The following is a 27,831-nucleotide window of genomic DNA, read 5'->3' on the forward strand; positions in this document are numbered from 1 at the left end:
AGGTGCCATTGCTGTGGAGTGGCATGTTTGAGAGAAAAATAAGGAACTGGAGAATGAAGATTCAACTCTTTTAAATAGTTTTGCTATAAAGGGAACAGACACAGAGCAGCAGCTATAAGGGGGCAACTAGATTGGAATGGGATTTTTGAAGTTTCTCCTCCCCCTTTTTTTTAAAGATTTATTTATCCCTCCCACCCCAAGCCACTTGTGCTTGCTATCTACTCTGTATCCATTCATTGCACATTCTTCTGTGTCTGCTTGTCTTTTCGTCTCATTTTCTCTTCAGGAGGCACCGGGAACCCGTCCTGGAACCTTCCGACATGGGAGAGGCACGCAATAGCTTGAGCCACCTCAGTTCACTGGTTTGTTGTGTCTCTCATTATCTTTTCCTCTGTCTCTTTCTTGATGCGTTATCTTGTTGTGCCAGCCCTCCACGCCAGCAAGCTCTCCACACAGGCCAGCTTACTTTCAGCAGGAGGCCCTGGGAACCAAACCCAGGACCTACTATATGGTAGACAGGAGTCCAAATGCTTGAGCCACATCCACACAGGCGCTTCCCTCCCTTCTTTTTAAGAGGGGAGAAATCAAAGCATGCTTGTATGCTAATTGGAATGATCCAATAGAAAGGAAAAGACTGATGATGCAAGGAAAAAATTGCTAGAACAATGTCCCTGAGTAGGTGAGAGGGGATGTGATCTAAAGTATAAGTGGAGAGTTGGCATTAGACAGGAGCAGGGACATTAATCCACTTAGCAGGAGAAAGGTAAAGAATATGAGGGAGGGAAACGGACTTTGGCCCAGTGGTTAGGGCGTCCGTCTACCATATGGGAGGTCCGTGGTTCAAACCCCGGGCCTCCTTGACCCGTGTGGAGCTGGCCATGCGCAGTGCTGATGCGCGCAAGGAGTGCCGTGCCACGCAAGGGTGTCCCCCGTGTGGGGGAGCCCCACGCGCAAGGAGTGCGCCCGTGAGGAAAGCCGCGAAAAAGAAAAAGCAGCCTGCCCAGGAATGGCACCGCCCACACTTCCGGTGCCGCTGACGACAACAGAAGCGGACAGAGAAACAAGACGCAGCAAATAGACACCAAGAACAGACAACCAGGGGAGGGGGGGAAATTAAATAAATAAATAAATCTTTAAAAAAAATAAAGAAAGAAAGAATATGAGGGAAAATGCTGTAAGGTAGGTAGCTTACAGAACTTTTCTTTAAAAAAAAAAAAAAATCAAAACATATGGGGGCAAGTGTTTGAAAGCTAGGATTGTCCCAGAAAATCTAAGCTGATGGCCATCTTGCCAATATTACACATTTCCTATCTGGCTAGTTTGGAGTATACTCTATAAGGGGAAAAAAACACAAAAAACCCAAGTCACATTTCACTTTTCCCGTCTTACATTACTTTCCACAACTGAAACATAATTAAACCATTATTCACTGAAATTCCTGTGTGGTTTGAGCAACTGAGGTAGATATTTAGCCATATCAAATTTCAGCAGCTGTTTCAGAGCTGCAAAATGGATTCAGTCCTCTAAAGTACAGAGCCTGCAGCTCAAGGTTGTTTAAATGGTATTCCTGGTCACCCTGGAATGCTAATGTGTTAACTGAGTAGCCCAGCTCACTAATACTATCTAAAATAGATCAAAACCCAGAATGTGGCTGGTAGCTAGTAACTGAGAATCTGCTCGATGACACAAATAAATGGGGACCCTTAGGAGCCTCATCCCATTGAAAGAGGTTGCCAGATTGGTTCTGATTTGTTCTGAGTGATATGGAAAATCCTAACTCTGTCATCAGAGTTTCAAAGAATTTAATCCCATCTATAGAAACCAAACTTTGTTGATATGATGCTGTTGGCTGCACTTTTTTTTTCTTCTATTTTTAAGACTAGCCATTTCTTTAACCATTTCTATGACTTATTATTTTATGCCAACAGTAGTGGCCATCTCCAGAAAAAGAGCCTGTCTTCATGTTTCAAAACAAACTAGGCATATCTCTTGCTTTCTCGTAAAAGACAATAACTGCTTCCTACAGTTTACAATGTTCTACTCATTACTTTATTTCCTCAAGCTACTATTTTAGATCTCTTAGGCAAAAACATAAAAATCTTAAAAAGAATCCATGGGCAGACAAGAAAAAAAGAGGATAGCTTGCAAATATTACCACCCAGTCAAGTCATAAAAACTTGAGCTGTCTCAAGATTATATGAAAATGTGTTACAGTATTATACTATTAATAGCAGCAAGAACAGTTCACATGCAGCCATTACCCTGAGATGAAAACCTACACACAAACTGTGCATTCAAAGAAATGAAAAATTAACAGATCTAAAAGACAAAATATAAAAAATTGGGAGTGGAGGTGTTTCAAGCCATTTGGCATCTCCCTCCCACATGGGTAGGTCCCAGTTCAGTTCCTGGTGCCTCTTAAAAAGATGATGAGCACACAACAGACACAGAGAACAGACAGCAAGCACAAACAACTGGGGTGGGGGTAGGGGGAGAAATAAATAAAATACATCTTAAAAAAAAAAAAGATATATATATATATAAAATCACTCATGGACAAAATATTGTTCATTTAAGCTTATAATGTTAAGTCAGAATAAAAATATAAAATGACAACTAATAACTGGATAACAATACTTATGTGAAGCACTGAAACAGGTAGTAGTTGACAGGGAATGGGACCTACTTTCCAAAAGCTCACAATCAAAGGAAATGAAAAAAAAGATACGGTCTACTGTGTATAAACTTCAACACATATCCTATAAAAACTAAATTATCTTTATGCCCAATGTAAAAGAAATAAAGTATTTAAAACAGCATGCCCAACTAGTAGTAGCAATTATTACCTTAAGGCAAATAAAAGTAACACAGATATGAATTTCATGAGGCAATCATGGTAAAGTCATTTCAATTCACTCTTACTAGAGCTTTCTGGCTATGCACACTCTAAGAGTCCAAAGTCTTTCCCAAAAGTCTTTCCCTCAAAGAAATGTGTAAGTTTTTCTGTCATATTGTCTAGATCAGGCAAGTCCAATAGAAATACAATGCATGCCACAAGTTTAATTTTAAGTTTTCTAGCAGTCATTATAAAAAGTAAAAAGAAACAAGTGAAATTAATTTTAATATTTGACTTAATACAGCCAAAATATTATCAATTCAATATGTAATCAATATAAATTTATGAGCCACTGGACTTTTTTTTTGTTCTAAGTCTTTGAAATCCAGTGTATATTTTACACCAACTGTGTATGACAATTCAGACTAGCCATATTTCAGTTGCTTGACAGCCACAAGTAGCAAGTGGCTACCATACTAGACAGCACAGGTCTAGATATACTAAGTAAATAGCAGCATTCAAAAAGTTGGAGTCATCAAAGAAACTAAAGACAGTGAAACCAGACTTTATTTTCCAGCAGTTTTCCAAGAACAATCGGTACAAAAGATCTTTTCAAGGATTCTAAGAGGTCCCTTCTGCTCCAACTACCTATCAGTGCAGGAGCAGCTTTTCTTCACATAACTTGAATACACTGTAATAGATTGAACACATAAACAGATATAAAAATCTGTCTTACTAAACCAGACAAGAGACTTGTTAAGGTGTAAAACAAAGTTACCCTTCTCCATATTTTTTTTAAAATATAGTACTTTTTTGAAGATAGATTACATGCTCTCAACTATTACCTGTTTCAGTGCTTCATGCATGTGCTTTTATGTAATTTTGTTTATTCTAATTTAATTTTGTAATGTTAACACATGAGCTTACTGTATTTACTAAAGAATTAATATTTTACATTTAATTTTAATTTAAAATATCAACAGCTATAACCCACATAAACAAAACCTCCATAATTTTTAAGAGTGTAAAGAAGTCCCAAGACCTCCAAATTTGAGAACTGCTGCCCTAATCTATCATACCACTCCTGGAGAAAAAAAAAGGAGGAAATAAAAAAAAGTCAAATAAAAAGAAAAGTAAAAAGAAAAAGAAATCAAAGTTTCAATACTCTCCTACTTATCTAGAAATGCCACAAAATGGTTCATGTATCATAAATCTTAATTTTGTAATTGGATGTATACATAAACAAAGAAATTGAATTCACACGTAGTTTGCATAATAGAGGCATTTGTGAACTATCATGTTTTCAAGGCAAACTGTTGAGAACTAGAACTATAGATCTAAACACACAAACACGTCAGAACACAGATCCCTGGCTAAATTAAACCGCTTACAGCAGCTTACTTAAAACACTGAGGTTAACTGACCAATCATCCCAAAAGATGTTTTTCATTGCTTCAAAAGACATGGATAGGTTCCTAAAACCAAAACTGACAATATTTTGTCAGTATTTTCCAAAATTAATTTACAAAGAGTGGTTAATCTTCCCAGCACTTCAATAAATATAACTGCATAGTTTATGTTTAAGGACTACAGTGCACTCCAACCTTCCTTAAATCCTTCAGCAGAAACTGAGATTACAATCCTATTTAGGACAGAGCTTAACAGGAAGAGGACAACAGCAGAAATGAGAAAAGTACAAATTCCTGGATTTCTGTTCTATTTCTCTGTCCCATGGACCAATAAAGAAAGCTTTATGCCAGTTCTGAACTTATGTCAAAACATAACCACATCCAAGAACAGTGCTTGACCTCAGTTTCCAGGAGAGAACTCCAGAAAGCTGTAGACACAACTCTCAAGTCCCAATTTACGGCATGGAAATAATTCAAACCCATATTTTGTAAAAGATTAAAGTATACCATAGACATTGCAATTTCAACATTTTTGGAAACAATTTGCTGAACTGTCAGAAACCTAAATGATCCCGTGTGTTAACCAAAGAACTGTAGGCAAATAACAACTGATCTTTTAAAACTGCGTCTCTGATGAAATTTTCTGAAGAACTAAAAAAATTAGGTAAAGAAGAATGTCTTTTGAAAACTTACTTCTCATATTAACATCTATAGGATTGATACTCGCAGCGTGGACTTTAATAATGACTTCGTTTGGATAGTGTATGATAGGTAACATCATGTTCTGAGTGAACCGAAGCACTTCATTCTTCCCATATTTATCTATCACCCAAGCGGGCATGACAGTACTCCTTGGAGAGGTAGTACTGATCTTTCTAACTACGGAAGACTTTTGTACAAATTTGCTTCTCCAGAAGCAAACCGTAGTATATACATTTCTTCTAAGCACACAAGTCTTCAGACATTCCATCATAAACAGTGGTTGAACTCCACGTCCCAATAAAAATGCACTTGGATTGGATCAAAATTTCACCCCTGAATTCGGTTAAAATCTGCCAACACACTAGCCGATTTCATAGTTGAGCATTCATTCAAAAAGGAGGTTAATCTAACAGAGCAGTTGAAGTAAGGAGAAAATGAAATTATTTCGCTCTTGTCATCTTAAATGCTCCAGTCAGCATTCTGTCCATTCTCCTCCCTCGTCCCCCTCCTCTTTAAAACACATAACAACAACAACAACAGAGCTCCTAAAATGCCGTCCTGCTTCTGGGAGCCCCCGATGGACAAGCAGACACCGTTAGCGTTCCGGACGCCCGAAATTCGGACGCTTCCGGGTTCCCACCACGACCTTAGCTCAGAATCTCCTTGCAAGCCTGCTCTCGCCCGTCACCAGTCCGCTTTGCAGAGACAACCAATCATGTGCAAAGATCATGTCCTCGGACTGCAATTCGACCAATCCAAGTACTCGGTGCTGAAGAGCTCAGTGACGATCAAAGATGGCTGCGCCCATTTACTGCTGGTAGCTGCTGTGGCCTTTTTTAAAAAAATTTCCTCTTTGTCACCTGGTACCTGTGGTGGCTGGCTGAGCACAAAGACCATGCTGCGCCGGACCCTCCGAGAAGTGAGTGGGATTAGTCTGCTGAAGGCCCGGGGAGGGCGGGAAGATGGACGGAAAGGAGCCCTTGGGCCTGACCATGCATTCTCGTCCGTCTCGCCGCCCCTTTAGGGGGCGGGAGATTCGGAACTTTTGGGGTTTAGGCAATACTCTTCATACCTGTTCTGGAAGTTAGGACCTCAGCAAGGAAGGTGTCTGCGTCACGGAGCTGTGGAATGGAATTGTTCATCTACATTTCGCGGTTAGGCGTTTGCTAAGGCTTGGGCTGGGCACCGATTAGTCTCTAAGAAGAGAGGTCTGGCAGGCGGATTCACTTCAGCCCCCCTACGTTCGTTGGTGTAGTTCTCTATAAAGAGCTCGGAGAACTGGTAGTTTGCAAAATCCAAGAGAGTGGTTTTTGGCGCTTTTTCCCCCTTGATATATTCACTCTCTAGGGTTCAAATACCACTAAAATACCAACGACCCCTAGCCCGTATCTCACTTTTTGGACATCGGTTTTGAACCCTAGGTTATATTTGTGAATGCTTTTTGGACATCTCTTCCAAATTTCCCATAAGCACCTCAGATTCAGCTTATCTAAAGCTAAATTCATCTTTGTAACAGGACCACCTCATCTCCCTATCTTGAAAAAAAACGAAATGAAACCTGATCTTTATGAATTCTTAATGTTCTCCTTTTAATGGCACAACTCTTATCTCAGTTGCCAGAGTAGAAATTGAAATCACCTTTCAGGGGTTCTTAACCAGGGGTCCATGAGCTTGAATTAAAATTCAAAAAAATATTTTTCTTGTGGGGCCATGTTGGTGCAGGTGTGATATATTTATTACATAATACACGTATAGTGTGGACTTAGTAAGAGATCCATAGAACAAAAAAAGGTAAGAAGCCCTGCCTTAGATTCTTCTTTATCTCACATCCATCAAATCACCAAGCCCTGTTAATTCTGTCTTGTAAATATGTCTGGAACCTTTTCTTACACTTGATTCCAGTTGCTCTAACTTTATTCAGTTCTCCTTCCTCTCCGGCCCAGATCTCCCAAACATTAGAAATATCTGCTAGCTCACCACTATCAGAGTCACCTGGAGCCTTGTTAAAACCACTCCACAACTACTCAGACCTGTGTGGTAAGGGCTGGATCCAGGTGATTCTAATGATCTGTAGGGGCTGAACAAAATATTTTTATAAGTCAGGTTTATTTAAGTTGGTAAAACAGTTTTTTGGGGGCACGGGGAAGAACTGTTTATTTAAAGTCTGTGGATTTAAAGTTCTCAAAATCTATTACTTTCTAAAAGGCTGCAAGCCTGAGTGAAAATAGAGACTTCCTGAGTGTACAAAAGGAAACTGGAAGGCAGAGCAGGCCCTCAAGAGTTTGGTGCTCAGGGAAGAGGCTAGGTAGGAGCACATAAATTGGCCTGAGTATAGAAGGTAATTTTGCCTAGGGAGTTTAGTATAAAGAGAGAAGAAGAGCAAACTTGGGAACAGTTAGAGGGCAGCGATGGAAGCAGAGCCAGCAAAAGAGGCTGAAAGAGGCTGAAAGAGACAACCAGGGGAAGCAGACTTGGCCCAGTGGTTAGGGCATTCGTCTACCACATGGGAGGTCTGCAGTTCAAACCCCGGGCCTCCTTGACCCGTGTGGAGCTGGCCCCTGCACAGTACTGATGCATGCAAGGAATGCCATGCCACGCAGGGGTGTCCCCACGCAGGGGAGCCCCACACACAAGGAGTGCGCCCTGTAAGGAGAGCCGCCCAGTGTGAAAGAAAGTGCAGCCTGCCCAGGAATGGCTCCGCACACACAGAGAGCTGACACAACAAGATGACGCAACAAAAAAAGATTCCTGTGCTGCTGACAACAACAGAAGTGGACAAAAACAAGAACATGCAGCAAATGGACACCGAGAACAGACAACTGGGGTGGGGGGGAGAAGGGCAGAGAAATAAATAAATAAAAAGAGACAACCAATAAGACAGGAGGAAAACATAAGTGATCACTTGCATCGAATGCTGCCGAAAAGTATTGTACAATGAGGATTCAGTGTTGACTACTGGATTTAGGAATGTAGAGGTTGCTAGTGATCTAGACATAGAATTTCATGGAGCAGGGAAGACCAAATCCTGAATGGAGTTTGTTTAAAGAGAGAGAATAGGTACCAGTAAGCAGGACACTGAGCCCTCAAGAACTATACCTGCAGCACTTACCAAGGTATTACTTTGAAAGATAATTCTTTTCCTAAGTGAAGATCTGATGTTATCTCTAAAGTTAATAAAAATGTTCTCCACTCTGTTACAGAGAATTGAGTGTCATAATGTCTTGTAGAGACAAGTAGTAGTGGTTAAGAGCATGAGCTTTGGAAACAAGACGGGTAGGTCTTGGTTTGAATCCCAGCTCTGCTGCTCTCTAGCTATGTGACCTTAAATAGGAACTTCAGTTTTTTCACCTGTAAAATGGAGATAATAATCAACTCTTCTGTGTGGAAGGGATATAAAGCATTTGGCATGGTGTCTAGAAGTAAATACTAGCTATTAACATTCATTTTATTATAGGTACAAATTTACTAAATTATATGTATTTTCAGTTTTCCCTTCTCTGAGTTTCTAAGAAGACTGGTTCCTGAGGAAGATTTAGTAATTTTCCTAAGGAGGTATATTAGTTTTTTTTCTTGCATAACAAATTGGTACAAACAAATTACTATCTCTATAGTTCCATGGGTCAGGAGTCCAGACCCAGAGTAGATGGCTTTTCTGCTTGGAATCTCAAAAGGCTGAAATCTCATCTGGAACTCAGAAATCCTCTTACAAGCTCATTCAGGCTGTTGGCAGAATTTGTTGCCTTGTGGTTGAAGGACTAAGGTCCTCACTTTCTTGTTTGCTGTCAGAAGGGGGTTGCCACTCACAGTTTATTTCATAGACACATGGCCCTGTCCACCGGCAGTTTATAAAATGGATGTTTGCTTGCTTTCAGGCCAGCAGGAGTGCATCTCTCCTGTGTCTTATCTCTTTTAAGGGCTCACCTGATTAGGTCTGGCCAACCCATATTAATCTTCTACATGATTACCTGGAAGCCAGCTCATTAAGGCCCTTAATTATATCTGCAAAATCCCCTTGGCATGTAACATAATCACCAGAGTGATATCCCATCATATTCACAGATCTCACCCATGGGGAGGTAATCAAGGTGTGAGGGGATCCCATCTTAGAATTCTGCCTACCAAAGGGGTTAGTTGGAGGTGCAGATGGGAAGAGCCAGGAAATCACAGAGCATATGAAGAGACAAAGAGGGGAAAGATTTGGGTACTTTCTAAAAGGACTGAAATTCTGGGATGATAAATATCTAAAGAAGTTTTATAAGAAATTTTGCTATGTGTCCTGTAAAAATCTCAGTGTCCTCAAATAACCTCCTTAAAGACTTTTAGTTTTCAAGGGGAAGGAAGAAGGAGACTAAAATGAGAGCTGAAGAAGTGGAGACATTGAATGTAGACAAGTTTCTAGATATTTTGTCTTAAAGGAACAGAGAACCAGGGAAGTAGAGCAAGAATTGGGGTTCAGGGAGGGTATATTTAAGATGGGCAACAATCCACCATGTTTATATGCTCAAGGGAATGAAATAGAGAGGAGTAGATTGATGCAGGAGAGAGGAAGATGCAGGGAGCAAGATATGAAAATGGGATCCAATACACAGGTGAGAGGTTTGGCTTTAGACAGGAATACAGGTAATTCATTATTTTTTAACAGGACGGAGGCAGGGTATATAGGTACAATTGCAGACAGGTAAGTAGATCTGATAGAGGGAAGACAGAATTGTCTTCTGATTGCTTCTGTTTTCTTCATGGAAATAAGTAAAGGCATGGACCAAAAGTGAGGCAGAGAGGGGTTGTTGGAGATTAGGGAAGAAAGGAGAAAGTGTAGTCTTCCAGGAAAAGAGAAAAACAAATTGACCAAAGAAGCATGTGGTACATTCTTCTCAAATGCTCATGGATCTTTCTCCAGGATAGACCACATGTTAGGTCACAGTGCAAGTCTCAATAAATATGTTAATAGTAGGATGGCTGGGTAGGGCTAAGTATCCACATGAAGTTAGTGGTCAAATTTAAAATGAACTTGGTCAACATAATACCCTGTTTTACTCAAGCCATATTTAGCTGCAGACATAGTATAGGCTGGCTTAAGGTTTACCTGTGGAAGTGTCGAAGAGCAAGAAAGTTGAGGCCATATGCAAGAGAGGGATTGTGGTGATAGATTATGGAATCTGAGCTGCGTAAAGAGTGAAGTCAAGAAGTGAAGGGGTAATAATGAGTGACAAAATTATGTGTGGGTACAGAGGCCTTTATAGAGTCAAAAACTACTGGAGCATGAATAGTAGAGGACAGGAGATCATGGTCAGAGAGTGGGATGACTAGAATTGAGATTGAGAGATTATACAGATATTGGTAATGAGTAATTCCAGCTATGACCAGAGGAGCCAGTGACTGAAGGAGGTGAAGTGAAGGAAAGCTCATAGGAAGTGATGAAGTCAAGGTACTGAGAAGCCAGGTTTCCATCTACATGAACTTGGAGTTTGAAGTCAACAAGAATGACCAGGAGTGCCACAGTAAAGATTACAGTGAGTCAGGTGCTTAAATCTTCAGTGAGTGAAATGGAGTGCCAGTGAGATTCTAGATTAACACACAAGAGAGAGTGATATAAGCTTCTGGAAAGCATGTGCTTCAAATGAGCTGGGATTTTTGAGAGAACACAGGAGAAATGCTTTGAAAGGCACTGAGGAGCAAGAAGGACATCTGCCTGCACCTCTCCCACCTCCCCCCATGACATTATGGTACAGCAAAGGTAGGAGAAAAAAAAGAATCTGAAAGGAGGTAGGAGAAAACTTTACTTGAAAAAGCTGAAGAGAAGCACTGGCCTCAAGCAAAAGCATGTTTTCCGCTAGGAGAAAAAAAAGGTAATAACTCTTTTTTTAAAGAAAAACTTAGTCTTACTCAAATATGACAGCCTTAAGTTTTGCCCCATGGGAGCTGTGTTACTCATTTGCTCGGTCCTTTCTAGCTATGCAGTACCTTTTAAATCCTTTCGCTATGTTTTCATTTCTCTTCTCTAATTTCCTTATTCCCTCAAATCTGAATTTCCTATAAGTGATCCTAACAAAGATAAGCATCATTTAAAAGGAGTGCTCCTAGACAATATCATTCTTGCCATTCTCACCACAATTACAGCTTGTTAGCTCTTTCTTTTTTTTTATTTCCACATCCCACATCCCTTGTTGTTTATGCTTGCTGTCTGCTCTCTGTGTCATTCTCTGTGTATTCTTCTGTGTCTACTTGTCTTTTCTTCTCATTTTTCTCTTTAGGAGGAACCTCCGGTGTGAGAGAGAGACATTCAATTACTTGAGCCACTTCATCTCCCTGGTCTGTTGCGTCTGTTGCGTTTCTCACTGTCTCTCTGTGTTTTCCTTCGTTGTGTTATCTTTCTGTGCCAGGTCTGCACAGCACAAGCCACCAGATCTCGGTGGCATGGGCCAGCTTGCCTTCACCAGGAGGCGTTGGGAATCAAGCCCGGTCCCTGTCATTTGGTAGAAGGGAACCCAATTGCTTGAGCCACATCCACTTCCCTTGTGAGCTCCTATCTTCCTACCGGTTGGCAAGTCAGGAAGCAGCTTGAGGATAATGGGCATTAGAGGACATAAAAAGAATCAAGGAAGGAAAGAAGTTGGTAGACAGTTTTGCACATTATTACAATTATGCCATGGGATAGGCCTACTAATATATATCTCTCTGTCTCTTCAAGCTCTGGTTTTTTGTTATTTTTGACTCTTCTACCAGCCTGCTGCTGCCTTTCTTCCCACTGCATAGTTGCAATATTAAAATATACTGCTGTCTTTTATTTCTCTCCAGCTCCTTTCTTCCAAAGAGTTTACATTTCATATAAGTCATTCAACAGAAATATCTCTTCTCCTTACTTCTTCCTTTATGTCAAGCCTTGCTACCCCTCCACATCCCAAAATCACTCCCTGCATGGCAGTTCCTTCTTTTCCTTTTATCCATTAACACTAGGGGTCCTCTCAATGGTCTATTCCCACTGATTTTCTCATTTAAAACCCTCAGTCCTAAGAATGCCATTGCTTTGATGATTTATTTAATAGCAGAAAGCAGATCATTTGCAGATTTCCCCCTCAAATGCAAATGCAAACTATTGCTTATGTCCATGTGAAGCAGTCAATTTGGAGTACAAAGCTTCCAGTAGTGTAGTAATAGAAATGGTAAGGAGCATGTGAATATGAAGTCATCTGTCCTCTTTACTATTTGTGTGATTTTAAACAGATCACATAACCACCCAGGAGCTTCAGTTTCCTCATCTGTAAAATGAGATTAATAATATCTCAATTATGTGATTGTTATAAAGCTTAAAATAAATAATAATGTACGTAAAGCAACAATGTTTTACATGGCACTTGGTAAATCCTCAATAAATAATTACTCCTCTCCACCTCCCCTTATCTCTAAGATTTATCTTTTCCAACTTTTTTTCCCATAAAATCTCCACAGTTTTGATATCTGTGATGTTATTCATTCTTCTAATCTGATTAGTAACTATATATTACTGAAAACTAACTTTTCTGAAACCTGCACAAGTGACCAGAGCATGTATATTGATAGTATATGTAAATGGAAGTCTGAGCTGAAGTTACGACTGTCTCACATTAACTGTAAAAAAGTTAGTTTTTAGTATGCTTTTAAATCCATATTTTATAAACATTTCTTTCCATTCTAGTGGCTCTTGCTTGAATTCTATAGTAGGTATAAAGATCTTAGAACTGTAAAGTCCTGCCATGACTTGCCTAATTCATTCTCATTTTTGATTCTGGATTGCCTGTATTGCAACTAAGCTACCTTTGTACATAATCTACCCTAGCCCAACCTTCTCTTAGTGGACCTCAACTTCCCCTATATAGGATGGCCTACCTAAGCTATTGCTCTCGTTTGTATAAGCATGATTTAGAGATAGAAAGCTATTCAGCTAGGGAGGTAAAAGTCGTGCCCTCCTTCCTACCCTCAAGCTGATTAATGCAGCACCCTTTATTCAAGTGTATTGTTGATAGGTTCTCTTGATTTCAAACCCAGGCCTCACTTCAAAATGTTATACTTAACCATCCTCCCTCGTACCCCTGCCCTACCCATATAATGTTTGAAACTTTTGCAGATTCATTAAAGCTTTTGATTACTGTGTACTGTAGGTTTCTGCAGCACTGAAACAAGGCCAAATTACTCCAACGGAGCTCTGTCAAAACTGTCTCTCCCTTATCAAGAAGACCAAGTTTCTAAATGCTTACATTACTATATCAGAAGAGGGGGCCTTAAAGCAAGCTAAAGAATCAGAAAACAGATATGAAAAAGGTAAATTACTTTTAATTATACTTAATTGTTTTATCTCCAAAGAGTTTAACTGGGTATAGCAGTCTCCATTTGGAAAGTGAATATACCCTCATTTAAAGAAACCTTCTATGAGGTAGTAAAAAAAAAACAAAACTAATAGATATGTGATGCTAGATAATGTTCAACTATAAATTTTTTAACTATCTTGATTTCTCAAGTATTTTTGGGAAAAACTAATTATTATAAGATCTATATTAATGTGTCTTTATATTTGGAACTATTATCGCCTATATTGCTCTTTTGCCTTTTTAACATAGGTCAAGCACTTGGAAATTTAGATGGAATTCCTATTGCAGTAAAAGACAACTTTAGCACATTTGGCATTGAGACAACATGTGCATCAAACATGCTGAAAGGTAAATTATCTCTTATCACAACATTAATAATTTTATCAAGATAGGTACTTTTCAGTTTAAATTAAAAATAAAATCCTAAAATTCCACAGTAACCTCAGGCTATATCTTCCAAGGAAATACTTAGGGTAGAATATTATCTTTTTACTATTTGCTCTTTCAAAATACAAAATGTTCTTCAGAGGTAGGCCAGTTTAATGAATGATTCGAATCCTAGTTAGGAAGTTGAGGACTCAATTCCTGATCATCACAGATACACTAGGTGCCCTCTATCTGCAGCTCATTGATAGCATGAGAATAGATAGGAAGTGGCTATCATTACTATTATTACCCATCTCCTGAGGATGGTGTGGTGATTCATTAGCATCCACCGTCCAGTTATTTTTTAATCCCTGACTCCTCCATCTCTTTAAGTACTGAGTGTAGTGATGCCTAGTTTTACTCTCTACAGTTTAGTAGTTCAAAAAGAAACATGTTTATCAAGATGTTTGGATCCAAAGAAGAAAAAGGAGTGGAATAAGGTCCAGGGTACTACATGCTAAAAGTAATATTCTAGAATGAATATGCCTCAGGTTCATCTGATAAGTGGAGTGTTGCTCATTGTTTAGAAAATACACTACAGTTTTTTAGTAGATCTTAACTGAGAATAAAAAATCTGTCTCTACCAGGAAATTCATAAAAATTACTTTGTGAAATAGTATCATCCGGGAAGACAAAATGAAGTATAATATACAAAATAATGATTTCCAATTAGTTTCAGATGATTTAGGTAATTCACTGTCATGCATATTTTGCTAGTTAAAGTCAGTGTTCTTAGACTATAAAAATAGTGAATAAACAGATTGTCTTTGGCAAAAATAAAGCAATTGACAGCAGGAAAAAATTAAGTCTTGAGAGAAATAAACCTATTATCAAATTAGGAATAATTAAAAAATGTAAATAGGATTGAATTGCTTAGTCACAGTTTAAAATCTAATGTGTTCCTGCATATGATTTACATGTTCACTGATTTCTATTCTATATTAAAATAACTGAATTTTTTTTCAGGTTATATACCACCTTATAATGCTACAGTAGTTCAGAAGTTGTTGAATCAAGGAGCTCTACTTATGGGAAAAACAAATTTAGATGAGTTTGCAATGGGGTAAGTAAAATTGAACTTCCCTTATATTTCTTACAGCTGTGTCTTTTGTTGAATTCTTAGCTATGTTTTACATATTTTTTTTGCATATACGTCATGCACATACTTTGATTTATCCCCAGATATCTCATGTTTTTTATCTCATAGAAAATGGTATTTTAAAAAAATAATTTCTAATTGTTTGTTTTTAGTTTTTGGAAATATACTTGATTTTTCTGTATTAACCTTGTATCCTACGGCCTTGTTAAGCTCCCTTATTAGTTCTAGTTGGTCTTTGCATATTCTCTGGGATATTTTATTGTTCATGATCATGTAGTGCACAAACCAAGACAGTTTTACTTCTTCTTATTTCTTTTTCTTGCTTCATTTCACCAGTAAGGACCTTCAGTATAGTATTCAATAGAAGAAGATGTGAGGGCAGACTCTGCCTTGTTCCTCATCTTGGAGAAAAGCATATAGTCTTTTATCAAAAGCAATTTTTACTTTCCCTTTTATACTGCCTGTCATATTTATAGTAATTGCTTGGTCTGTTCCCTAACTAGACTATAAGGGGAGCCGATATAGCTCAGTGCTTAAGTGCCGGCTTCTGGCATATGAGGTCCTGTGTTCAATCCCCAGTCTCGGTACCTCAAAAAAAAAAAAAAAAGCAACCTAACCAGACTATAAGCTTCATTGAAGCAGAGTCCTTGACTGATTTGTTCACAGTGATACTCTTGGCACTTGGTAAATTTATATTAAAGAAGTAATCCATGGAAATAAACTCAAACATAGGTTATTAGGACGTCACCTTGCTTGGCTAATCAAAATTAATACCACAAATGAGGGGGAGGTCTAGATCATGTGCCTCCAGATGTGATTCTCTGAGAAGGCCACTATATTAACTATGCAGTTTTCCAGCTGAGAATGCATAACTGAGTCTAATAGCAAAGAAACAGCAGATAAATCCAAAATGAGAAACAGTCTATTAAAATGTCAACGTCATGAAAGACAAAGGAAGGCTATGGAAATATTCCCGATTAAAAGAGGCTAACGGAAGTAAAACCTAAAACTATAGAACTTACAGAAGAAAACAAAGGAGACGATCTTCATGACCGTGAGTTAGGCAAAGATTTCTTAGATTGGACAGATAATACATGATCCATAAAATAAAAATTTGATAGATTAGACTTCATTAAAATTAAGAACTTCTGTTCCTTGTAATACACCATTAAAAAGTGAGAAATAAGGCACAGACTGAGAAAACGTGTTTACAAAACACATACCTGAGGGAAGCAGATTTGGCTCAATGGATAGAGTGTCTGCCTACCACATGGGAGGTCCAGGGTTCAAACCCAGGGCCTCCTGACTGGTGTGGTGAGCTGGCCCGTGCGCAGTGGTGATGCGTACAAAAAGTGCCGTGCCACACAAGGGTGTCCCCCAAGTAGGGGAACCCCACGCGCAAGAAGAACGCCCTGTATGGAGAGCCCCCGCACGAGAAAAGTACAGCCTGCCCAGGAGTCTCGCCACACACACGGAGAGCTGATGCAGCAAGATGATGCAACAAATAGAGACACAGATTCCCGGTGCTGCGGACAAGAATACACGCATGCACAGAAGAACACACAGTGAATGGACACAGAGAGCAAACAACTGGGGGTGGGGGGGGAGAAAAAAATTTTAAAATAAATAAATCTTTAAAAAAAAAACAGAAAACACATAATTGAGAAAGAACTGGAATCCAGGATATATAGAACTTCCTCTAACTCAATAATAAAAAAAAACAAATAGGTAACCCAGTTTTTAAAAATGAGCAAAAGATTTGAACAGATATGTCATCAAAGAAGATATGCAGTTGGCAAATAAATACATGAAAAATGTTCAACAGCATTAATAATTAGGGAAATGCTAATTGAAGCCATAGTGAGATACACATGCCTATCAGAATGGCAAAACAGAAAAAAAGAACAGCAAGGCCAAGCTCTGCATATCTCATACATTATTGGTGGGGAATGCAGAAACACTTCGGCCATTTTGTTTGTTTGTTTGTTTGCTTTTACACTTTTTATTAAAGTTAATAGATCACAAAGAATATTACATTAAAAAAATATAAGAGGTTAGTTTGGTCATTTTAGAAAATTGTTTGGCAATTTCTTATAAAGTTAAACATACACTTAACATATGACTCAGTAATCCCACTCGTACGTATTTACCCAAGAGATGTACTTTTACACAAAAGCACTGGCTAGGTCTTTCAGTAAAATGTTTGCAGTGGCTTTACTGATAATTGCCAATAATGGGAAACAACCCATTTATTTTGGCTGATAAATGATTAAAAGGAAAAAGAAGCTAAAGAGACATAATTAAATATAATGCCTGACTCTAGACCAAATCCTCTACTGGGAGGCCGGGGGGATCTGCTATAAAAGTCATTATTGGGTCAGCTGACAAAATTGAATTATGTATAGTAAAAGTATTAATGTTAAATTTACTGAGATTTAATAACTTACATGTGACTATGTAAGAGAATATCCTTATTAGCAAATGTGTACTGAATATATACTAAAGTATTTAGAGATAAAGGAGCATAATGTAAATAACTTAAAACCCTTAAGTTTTTTAGAAAAATTAAAGTGTTTATATGAACATGTATAGACTCACACAGTGTGCACAAATGATAAAGAAAATGGGGTAAAATGTTAATAAGAGGCGGATTTGGGTAAAGGGTATGCAGTGTTCTTCATACTATTTTTATTTTTGTAATTTATCTGTAGGATTGAAATGATTTCAGATTTTTTAAAAAGTTAATAGCATCCCATTTAAAATGCTTTTCTTAAAACTTCTGATTAGATATCCTTTCAAAAGAGTTCTTGTTACTTGTTTGAATATTTTGGACACTTTTATTGTCCTAAAAGTGACAAGGGAAATCAACTTTAGCTACATTAGATGATCAATTGTGACAAAATTTTCTTCCATTTTGTTAGCAGACTAGTTTTCTCTATTTTCTACCGCAAATGACTTTACTTCCCATCCTTTACCTCAGCGATTTCCTGGGTAGGACACATAAAGCTGTGTTTGAATAGGCTTCCCACTTTTTCCAGTTCAAGCTACAGTGGATTAATTAAAGCAAATGAGTGTCAGAGGTAAGTAATATACTCTGGAGATGAAAATGTAGGATTTACTAAGGTGTCTTGCTTTATTTCTTTATCTCAGATCTGGAAGCACAGATAGTGTATTTGGACCAGTTAAAAACCCTTGGAGTTACTCAAAGCAATATAGAGAAAAGAGGAAGCAGAAGCACCATGGCGAGAATGAAGGTTTAAATTGGTTAATAACTGGAGGAAGCTCAGGTGGTAGTGCGGCTGCTGTATCAGCGTTCACATGCTTTGCGTAAGATGCTTTTTTCTGTTTGCATTTTAAAAATCAACTAAGTCCAAATAGTCATAAACCATATGTAAAATCTAACTATATATCTATTAAGATCTCAGTATCTTATTTCTTTTTAGAAACCATTGAACTATTTATGCTCAATAATAGTATATCACAATTACATCTTGTAATATGCTATACTGTGTATATTTTAACATTTAAATTTTTCCTCTGTAGTATCTGGTTATTTCAAGAACATGAGTTTATCAATCTTGCAGAGTAAACCAGTTAGTATAAATGGACTTAATTGGATTTCACTTTTTAATAATTCATTTGCGTATCTGCCAACTAATTATACAAATATTTAAGGACTAACACACCCTGACTTTGGTTGAATGCTGCTGAGCTAAACTATTAGTAATTCTTTATCCTAAAGATCAATATAACTTTTGCAACAAAAGAAAGAAAGAAAAGAAAAAAGTGTTCCTAATACCTATTAATAGGATATGTAAAATAATTTTTTCATAAAATCCATAGCTTAAAATATATATCAGTAAATGCTGAACTCGGTTACCCGCTGGGGTGAGGACAACGGAGATAAACACACTCCTGAGACCGGTTCAGGACACGAATCTACTTTATTGTGCAGCATCAGCGGCTTATATAGAATAAATGGCAGGGTATCGGTTAGCTATGGGCGCTAGCGCAGTGTAGCTTTATGTGTAATTTTTTAATTGGACTGTATGCCAACAGACGGAGGCAGGAGGGTGGCGCTTGATAGCTTCGGCTCTCTGCCAGTGCGCCATCTTTAGGGTGTGCCCTAAAGCGTGTACGCCTGAGAGTTTGCTCATCTGGCGATACACAGCACAGCAAGACTGAAGGTTTCAGCAGCTCTACCCACAAGTAAATAAGGTTTTTTTCAAGTTTGTTAGGATCTAATCTGTTCATGTATCATGTACTTTGTATTTGAAAAGAATCCATAGATCGTACTTTAAGCCCTATTTGTAAACTATTTCTTTCCTGCTAAAGAAGAGTAAATAAATATTGTTGTTATATATTTTATTGATCTCAATTAAACCAAATTGAATGTATTTCTTTAGTAATACTGTATGTATTTTATCTCTTCTTAATTATCCCCTAAAACTAAGCTCTTTCACAGGCATTGTAACCAATAAATAATGTATATATTTAAGAGCTATGAAAATTTAGGCTCTATAGGGTTTTTTTTAAGGTTTCTCTGAAATCTTGTTAACAAGTAAAACCATTTCATTTTATCTCTCTGCAATTTTATAGCATTGTATTAATATTAATGAGAGTTCTGACAAGTTAGGACTGTAGGATTAGGTGCTTTTTTTCTATCCTCATCACCCCACTTAGTGTTCATCTTTCTAAATGTGCTTTCAGAAGATGGCATTTGGACTTATAATTCCTGTGGAAATGTGGGTTTTGCTCTATTACACAGCCATCAGTGAATCCTAATAAGAAAATGTATCCTTTTAGAAATTTTGAATCTTAAATTGACTTGGTAAGCAAGGAGATATAATTTGCATTTTCTGTAAAGCACAAGTTTCATGTCATTGCTACAAGCCTTTTTAAGTTCAAACCTTCAGTTCAGATCCAACCAATATAAAGCACAGACCAAAAGTAATTTCAGATTGTATGTTTCCCAGACTGTAAAGTATTCTCCTTTTGCTATTCTTCCTTTTGATTTGTTTCTTTTATAATAGTTTTTAAACCAGAAAGAATCTTGGAATGCTATTCAGCCACTAAAGAATGAGATAAATCACTTTATAGTGACATGGAAAGATATCAAGATACATTAAGTGAAAAACAAGTTGAAAAACAGTATGTATAGTTTGACCCTATTTCTATTTAAAATAATAATTACGTATATGTATATATATTTTTTACTAGTTACATGAAAGTATCTGGATTAAGTATATATCAGAATTGATAGCAACCTCATTATGGGGTTTATAAAGCAAAAAGAGGAATTTTGCTTTATACATCATACAGTTATATAATATCTTGATTTTTGCAAAAGGCATATATTATCTTAATCAGGACAACCCATAATGTATTTTTTCCTCAAATAGTTCCCCCCCCCGATGGTGCCCTCATCTGTTTGTTTGTTGTGTTCATTGTTTGTGCTTGTTGTCTGCTTGTTGTCTGTTTTTTCTTTATTAGGACCAGGAACCAAACCTGGGATCTCCAGTGTGGGAGGCAGGTGCTCAACTACTCGAGCCACATCTGCTCCTTTTTTTTTTTTTTTAAAGTAAAAAAAGTACATTCTCTGTAGAAATTGGGCAAAGAAATAGACACTTCATAGATGGGTAATGCAAAAGAAAATAAACACAAAAAAATTTCAAAGAAATACACATTAACAGCTTTTTTGGTTATCAAGTAACAAAAATTTAAAAACCAGTACTCAGTGATGTTAATGAAGCATTAAAACACAATCTTATTTTCTGCAATTGGATATATAAATTGATATCACCTTTCTGAAAAGTAATTTGACAATATGTATCAAAAATTTATAATAGGTAGACCCTTTGGCTCACCATCCCTTCTTGGATGCTAGTCTATAAATTAGACATATGAGCAAAGATTTATGTTTAATGTTTATTACAGAATCATTATACAGTTATTGTTCGAGTTGGAAACAACGTAAGTGTTTAGGTAAATTATAATACAAATCTAACCATGATCCTAAATGGGGTTGCAGAAGGACTATATCTGAATTTCTGGAAGGTGTGTGTTCAATTTGTCAAAGCATATTGTAAAATTGCCATTGTTCTTTATTTAAGTTCAAATAACATCAAAGAAAGGTATAAGATTATCAATGTGTACCAATAGAAGAATGGACTTTAAAAAATGAGAATGACCAATATATATGATGGAATATTATACATACTTTAAATTTTAAGTAATTTTATGATAGTCCAAGGCTCAAAAGCAAATAGTGGCTGGAAAATTATGATTACAGAATGATTTCAACTCTGAAAAAAGTACATTAAAAAAAGACTTGAGGGAAGCGGACTTGGCCTAATGGGTAGGGCATCCGCCTACCAAATGGGAGGTCTGCGGTTCAAACCCCGGGCCTCCTTCACCCGTGTGGAGCTGGCCCATGTCCAGTGCTGATACGCATAAGGAGTGCCCTGCTCTGCAGGGGTTTCCCCCGCGTAGGGGAGACCCACGCGCAAGGAGTGCACCCCGTAAGGAGAGCTGCCCAGCGCGAAAGTAAGTGCAGCCTGCCCAGGAATGGCGCTGCACACACAGAGAGCTGACACAAAAAGATGACGCAACAACAGCAACAACAAAAAGAAACACAGATTCCTGGTGCTGCTGATAAGGATAGAAGTGGCCACAGAAGAACACACAGCAAATGGACACAGAGAGGAGACAACTGGGGGGGGCAGGGAAGTGAAATAAATAAAAATAAATGAAACTTTAAAAAAAAGTCAAAGCTGAACTTTAAAAAAAAAAAAAAAAAAAGAAGGCTTGAGCTTTATATGCCAAAATGTTAACAGTTTACATTGGGTACTGGAATATTTTGTTACCTCCTTATACTTTTCTAAACTTTGTGAATTCTCTTTGAAGAACATACATGTATTTCTTATTTATAATTAGGTGGGAAATATAGTTTAAAATATACTTTTAAAAAGGTAGATTCTAAATATAATTACAGCTGTGTCATTCTTTTAAAGAGATTTCCATTTAAATTGCAGGGCATTAGGATCAGATACAGGAGGATCAACCAGAAATCCAGCTGCCCACTGTGGGCTTGTTGGTTTAAAACCAAGCTATGGACTAGTTTCCCGTCATGGTCTCATTCCCTTGGTTAATTCAATGGATGTGCCAGGAATCTTAACCAGATGTGTGGATGATGCAGCAATTGTGTTGGGTATTTATATGATTCCATATATTTTCAAAATACCATAATTTCATTGTAAAACAATATATCTTACCAGTCATAATATTTCTCCTTATAGGTATACTGGCTGGACATGACCCCAAAGACTCTACTACGGTGCAAGACCCTGTTAAACCATTTATACTTCCCAGCTTGACAGATGTGAGCAAACTATGTATAGGAATTCCAAAGGTAGCTCATTTTATTAATTACTTTCCAGAAATATTGTAAAGTCAAATACAGAGCACAGACTTGGGAAGCAGACTGGGTGGGTTTGAATCCTTACTCTACTGCCCTTATTAGCTATGTAACCTTGATTTGATTTAATCTCTCTAAGCTGAATTTCCCCATCTGTAAAATGGGGATAATAACAATATTAAGCTGAGAGAGTTGTGAGGATCAAATTAGATAATCATATAAAGCAGTAGTATACAACTTTAAAGGAAACAGATAATAAACTTCTTAGGCTTTGCAGATCACATGGTCTTTACCATAACTACCTAATTGTGCCATTATAGTGTGAAAGCAACCATAGACAATAGGTAAATGAAAGAGATTTGTTGTGTTCTAATAAAACTTTATTTATAAAAACAGGTCAGGTCACATCTGCCCCGCGGGCAATAGTGTATATAGTGAGTGCTATCACCATTACTACTATTATTCCTACTACATTTATTATAATAGTAATTGGGATATTCATATGTGAATATAAATATGCTAAATTTCTGAGCTTTAAAAATTTTGACTTTTAAACTTAGCAATATACTAATGCCTTAAACCTTTTAAAACGATATTAAGATAAGATGTCCTATAGAATAGGGTTTCTCACCCTTGGCTCAATTGAAGTTTTGCGCTGGAAAATTTTTTGTTGTGGGGAGCCGTTCTGTGCATTGTAAGTTGTTTAGCAGCATCCCTGGCCTCTACCCACTAGATTTTGTAGAACTTCCACCCTGCACCCCCAGCAATTTGTGACAACCAAAAATATCTCCAAACATTGCCTGGTTGAGGCAGGTAAGGACAAAATCACCCCCAATTGACATCACTATGTAGAAAAATACCAATTTCTTCAAAATATTCCAAAAAGGTAATAGCTGTGCATTCTTTTAAGGATTCAGAGAGAACACAAGCTTTAGAAACAGACCTAGTTGGGAATTCTAGATCCTATGCTTACCTGCTATATAACATTAGGAAATTTATTTCACTCTCGTCTCAATATTTTTCATCTATAAAATGAGGGATAATATCTACATCATGGGATTGTTAAAATGATTAAATGAGTGACCTTTGAAAAGCATCTAGCAGAGTACATGTTACACAATAAACATTTAACAAATATGTGCTCCTCAACCAAATTTTCAATCTTTAATATTGTTATAGCTAGCCCATAATGTCTAGCACTGTATTTGTCATGCTTCAGATACCCTTTTAAATATTAATTATATTTACATGAGTATTATTTTGGTATAATACATTACTGTTCTAAAAAAAGTTTTATACAGTTTTTTCAAATGCTTATTTCTGAAAGCATTTCTGGCACTGAATACATCATTAGTATTAATACCATTACATAATTATGATTAAATCATAAGAGGAATATCTTAACTTTCTCCTGAGTATCAGTAAGTTGTAGTGATTTCAGGACTTAAATATATGACCTGGTCACTAAACTCTGAAACTCACTTTCCTAATAGAACATTAAGAAGAATGAGGCAGACTTCTGGGAAGATGATGTACTAGAAAGACATGGGACTCTCTCCTCTCCAAGAAAAATTGCTGGAGAACAGGCAGAAAAGTCCTGGAAAATAATTGTTTTAGGGTTTAGGACACCAGGGGAAGGCTGGACACCAGCCAGAAGAGAGAGGGGCAAAGGAAAAGACTCTTGATTGCAAAACTGTGAGTTAAAGCAGCTGCCTGCACATTGTCCCACCCTATAAACAATTTTGAATTCTCAGGCCTCAGCCTGGTGGCTTCAGAGAGCAGGGCACCACAGGGATCCACCTTCCCAGGAAACAGGAGAGAAAGGGACAAAACCTAAGGCTGACTCAGTTTTTGACCCACAGATTTGGTCTGTTGTGTTCCATAAGCCATCCCAGGTTGGGAGAGGCTGTGCCATTGTTTGCTCTGGGAGCCTGCACTGGACTAAAAAGATCTGACCTTCTCAATCACCCTGTCTACTAACTGGGACTGTGGATGAGGATGGAAAGGGGAGTGGAATTATTTCCTGCCCTGGAAAAGAGGTGGGAATCCCAGCAAAGATTGGAGAACTGCCTCTGAGAAAGTTTGAGTTACAAGACTCTGATAGCCTTCAGGTAGGATCCTCTATCACATTGATCCTGTTGTAGTGAAAACACCTGGACCTCAGTTTGAACGGAGAAGGCTGCTGAAGAGTGCCATCTGCTAGCCAACCAAGAAAATGCATGGGAGGGAATGAAAAGTAAATATAAGTAAGAGAGGCTTTTTCCAGCCTTTCCAACTTCCCTGCCCAAGGCCCTAGGAAGCAGGTCTGCATCCATTACTGGGTGCAGGGCCCAGATTTGAGCAACTAACAGGGACAATCCTAAAGACCCAGAACAGGTCGAACCAAGAATCAAAGAGCAGCAGTAACACACAGCTTCCACCACTAAATTCCTATGAAAAGAGAGAATTGAGCATCAGAGTAAACCCACCATCATAATCAGATGCCTAGGCATCAGCAAAAAATTACACACCATAAGAAAATGGGAAAATGGCCCAAGCAAAGGAATATATGAAAAAAAAAACCAAATGAACATAGGATTTGCGACAACTAATTAACAAGATTCATATAAATTTCCAAAATCAAACTGATATGTTGAAAGACATTGTGGCTAAAGAAATACAGGACATCAAGATAATTTTGTGGTTCATAAGCACGATAAATGGGTGTTCACGTGTTTGTGTGAGATGTGGTTCCTTAACGTCTTGTTAGGACATTGGGACATTATCCATCTGACATAAAAAAAAAGAAGACTCTGAGCAGGAAGCAGATGCAGCTCAGGCAACTGAGCTCCCACCTACCACATGGGAGGTCCCAGTTCGGTTCCCGGTGCCTCCTGGAGAAAACAAGCAAGACAGCAAGCTGGTGCGATGGGCAGGTGTGGCGAGCTGATTAACAAGATGACACAAAGAGGAAAGACGATGAGAAACACAACAAAGCAGGGAGCTGAGGTGGCTCAAGTGAGTGAGTGCCTCTCCCCCACATGGGAGGTCCCGGGTTTGGTTCCTGGTGCTTCCTAAAGAGAAAATGAGCAGACATAAGAGCACATCGCAAATAGACACAGAGAGCAGATAGTGAGCACAAGCAACAGGGGAATAAATAAAATCTTAAAAAAAGACACTGACCAAGCATGGGAATGAAAGACAAGATAGGTGAGATCAAAACACACAGAGGCATACAACAGCAGACTCAAAATGACAGAAGAAAGAATAAGTGATGCAGAAAACAGAATGGCTGAAATAGAAGAGAGAGAAAAGTATGGAAAAAATTGAGCAGGGGATCAGGGAGTTGAACAGCACAAAACACAACAACACACATGTTATAGGAGTTCCAGAAAGAGAAGAGAAGAGAAAAGGGGTAGAAAGAGTATTTGAGGAAATAGTGACTGATTATTTCCCAAAGCATGAAAGTAATCAACTTCCATATCCAAGAAGCACAGTGTACCCCAAAGAGAATAAATGTGAATAGACATACTTCAAGTCACATAGAATGTCAAATGTCAAACAGAAAATTCTTGGAGCAGCAAGGGAGAAGTAGACTATCACATGCAAGGGATGCCGAGTAAGATGTAGGCAGATTTTTCATTAGAAACCATAGAGGCAAGAAGACAGTGGTATGATGGAATTAGGATACTGAAAGAAAGAATTGCCAGCCAAAAATTCTTTATCTGGCAAAATTGTCCTTCCAGTATGAAGGTGAGTTTAAAATATTCACAAACAGAAACTAAGAGAGTTCTTAAAAAAAATCCCCTTTGAAGGAAATTTTAAAGGGAGCTTTACAGCCCAAAAGAAAGAGGAGAGTGATGCTTGGAGAGAGTGTATAGAAGGCAAGAATAGCAGAAAGGATAACCAAAAGAGTAAAGAGACAGACAAAAATAATAATATATGACATATAAAAACCAAAGAATAGGAGAAGTAGCTGTGGCTCAATCAGTTGGGCTCCCATCTACCATATGGGAGGCCCTGGGTTCATGCTAAAGAATAGAATGGTATAAGTAAATAATGCATTTACAGTAATATCATTGAGTGTGAATGGATTAAACACTCTAATCAAAAGATACAGACCGAGAGCATGGATAGAAAACATGAGCCATCCATATGCTGCTTACAAGAGACTCAACTTAGACCCAAGGATACAAGCCAGTTGAAAATCAAAGGTTGGAAAAATATACTCCATGCAAACAGTAACCGAAAAAGAGCAAGGGTAGCTATACTAATGGTGGACAAAATGGGCTTTAAATGCAAAAAAATTATAAGAGATACAGAAGGCCATTGTTTACAAATAAAAGGGATAAGCCACTAGAAAGAAATAGCAGTCATAAATATATCTATGCATCTAAGCAGGGTGCCCCAAAATATATGAGGCAAACTCTGGCAAAACTGAAGGGAGAAATACACTTGTCTACATAATAGATGAATACTTCAACAGGGCACTTACATCATTAGATAAAACGAGTAGGCAGAAGATAAACAAGGAAACAGGGAACTTGAATAATATGATAAACAAGCTAGACCTAACAAATATATACAGAATATTCCATCCCAAATCAGTGGGTTATAGATTCTTTTCAAATGCTTGTGGATCTTTCTCTAGGATGTACCACATGTTAGGTCACAAGGCAGGTCTCAATATAAAAATATTGAGATTATACAAACAACCTTCTCGATCATAATAGAATGAAACTAGAAATCAATAATAGATCGGAAAGGGGAAAATTTGCAAACATGTGGAGGTTGAACAAAACACTCCTAAACAATCAGTAGGTCAAAGAAGAAATTGTAAGTGAAATTAGTAAATATATTGATACAAATGAAAATGAGAACACAATTTATCAAAATTTGTGGGATACAGCAAAGGCAGTGCTGAGAAGGAAATTTATAGCCCTAAATGCCTGTATTAAAAAAGAAGAAAGAGCTAAATTCAAAGATCTAACTGAACAACTGGAGAAACTAGAAGATCAGCAAAGCATCCCCAAAGCACGTGGAAGGAAAGAAAGATTTCAGCAGAAATAAATGAAATTGAGAATAAGAACAACAACAAAAAAAACAATAGCAATAATCAACAAAACCAAAAGCTGGGTCTTCAAGAAGCTCAATAAAATTGACAAACCCTAGCTAAGCTAACAAAAATAGAATATGCAAATAAATAAAATCAGAAATAGAAGGGGGGATGTTACAAATGACACCACAGAAATAAAAAGGATTATAAGGGAATATGGGAAACTATGCCAACAAACTACACAACCGAGATGAAATTCATGGACAAATTCCTAGAAATGCAGAAACAACCTACACTAATGCTACAAGAAATACAAGATTTAACAAACCATTCACATTTAAAGACTTTGAATTAGTCATCAAAAATTTCCCAACAAAGTAAAGTCCAGGACCAGATTCCTTTACATGTGAATTCTACCAAGCGTTTCAAAAAGAATTAACACCAATCCTGTTTAAACTCTCCCAAAAAATTGAAGAGGAGGGAAAATTACCCAACACATTCAATGATGTCTGCATCACCCTAATACCAAAGCTAGATAAAGATACTATAAGAAATGGAAATTACA

The 27,831-nt window shown here is 37.6% G+C and overlaps 2 protein-coding genes and 1 non-coding gene across 6 annotated transcripts in view; 2 read left to right on the plus strand and 1 right to left on the minus strand.

Annotated features, from left to right (window-relative positions):
• RTN4IP1 (reticulon 4 interacting protein 1) overlaps nt 1-5,731 on the minus strand; it is a 62,450-nt gene extending 56,719 nt beyond the window's left edge. For 2 of the 3 annotated variants that reach the window (XM_071218613.1, XM_004478728.4), the window contains exon 1: nt 4,939-5,731. In XM_071218613.1, the coding sequence (XP_071074714.1) occupies nt 4,939-5,218 (280 nt within the window). In that variant the 5' untranslated portion in view covers nt 5,219-5,731. The remainder of the gene's footprint in view (nt 1-4,938) is intronic. The other variant, XM_071218614.1, reaches the window with a different exon arrangement.
• Nucleotides 5,732-5,742: 11 nt separating this feature from the next.
• QRSL1 (glutaminyl-tRNA amidotransferase subunit QRSL1) overlaps nt 5,743-27,831 on the plus strand; it is a 40,845-nt gene continuing 18,756 nt past the window's right edge. For both annotated transcript variants that reach the window (XR_011650106.1, XM_004478729.5), the window contains exons 1-7: nt 5,743-5,866; nt 13,083-13,242; nt 13,539-13,637; nt 14,682-14,778; nt 17,965-18,141; nt 21,849-22,024; nt 22,113-22,225. Coding sequence is in view for 1 of the 2 variants with exons in the window: in XM_004478729.5 (XP_004478786.3) it covers nt 5,843-5,866; nt 13,083-13,242; nt 13,539-13,637; nt 14,682-14,778; nt 17,965-18,141; nt 21,849-22,024; nt 22,113-22,225 (846 nt within the window). In the remaining variant the exon portion in view is untranslated. The remainder of the gene's footprint in view (nt 5,867-13,082; nt 13,243-13,538; nt 13,638-14,681; nt 14,779-17,964; nt 18,142-21,848; nt 22,025-22,112; nt 22,226-27,831) is intronic.
• Nucleotides 24,903-25,006, plus strand: LOC111760595 (small nucleolar RNA U13). Its single transcript, XR_002794242.1, has one exon. It is a non-coding gene; the product is annotated as a small nucleolar RNA U13 (small nucleolar RNA).

This window comes from Dasypus novemcinctus, chromosome 11, assembly GCF_030445035.2.
Source record: "Dasypus novemcinctus isolate mDasNov1 chromosome 11, mDasNov1.1.hap2, whole genome shotgun sequence".
NCBI classification, from domain to species: Eukaryota; Metazoa; Chordata; class Mammalia; order Cingulata; family Dasypodidae; genus Dasypus; species Dasypus novemcinctus.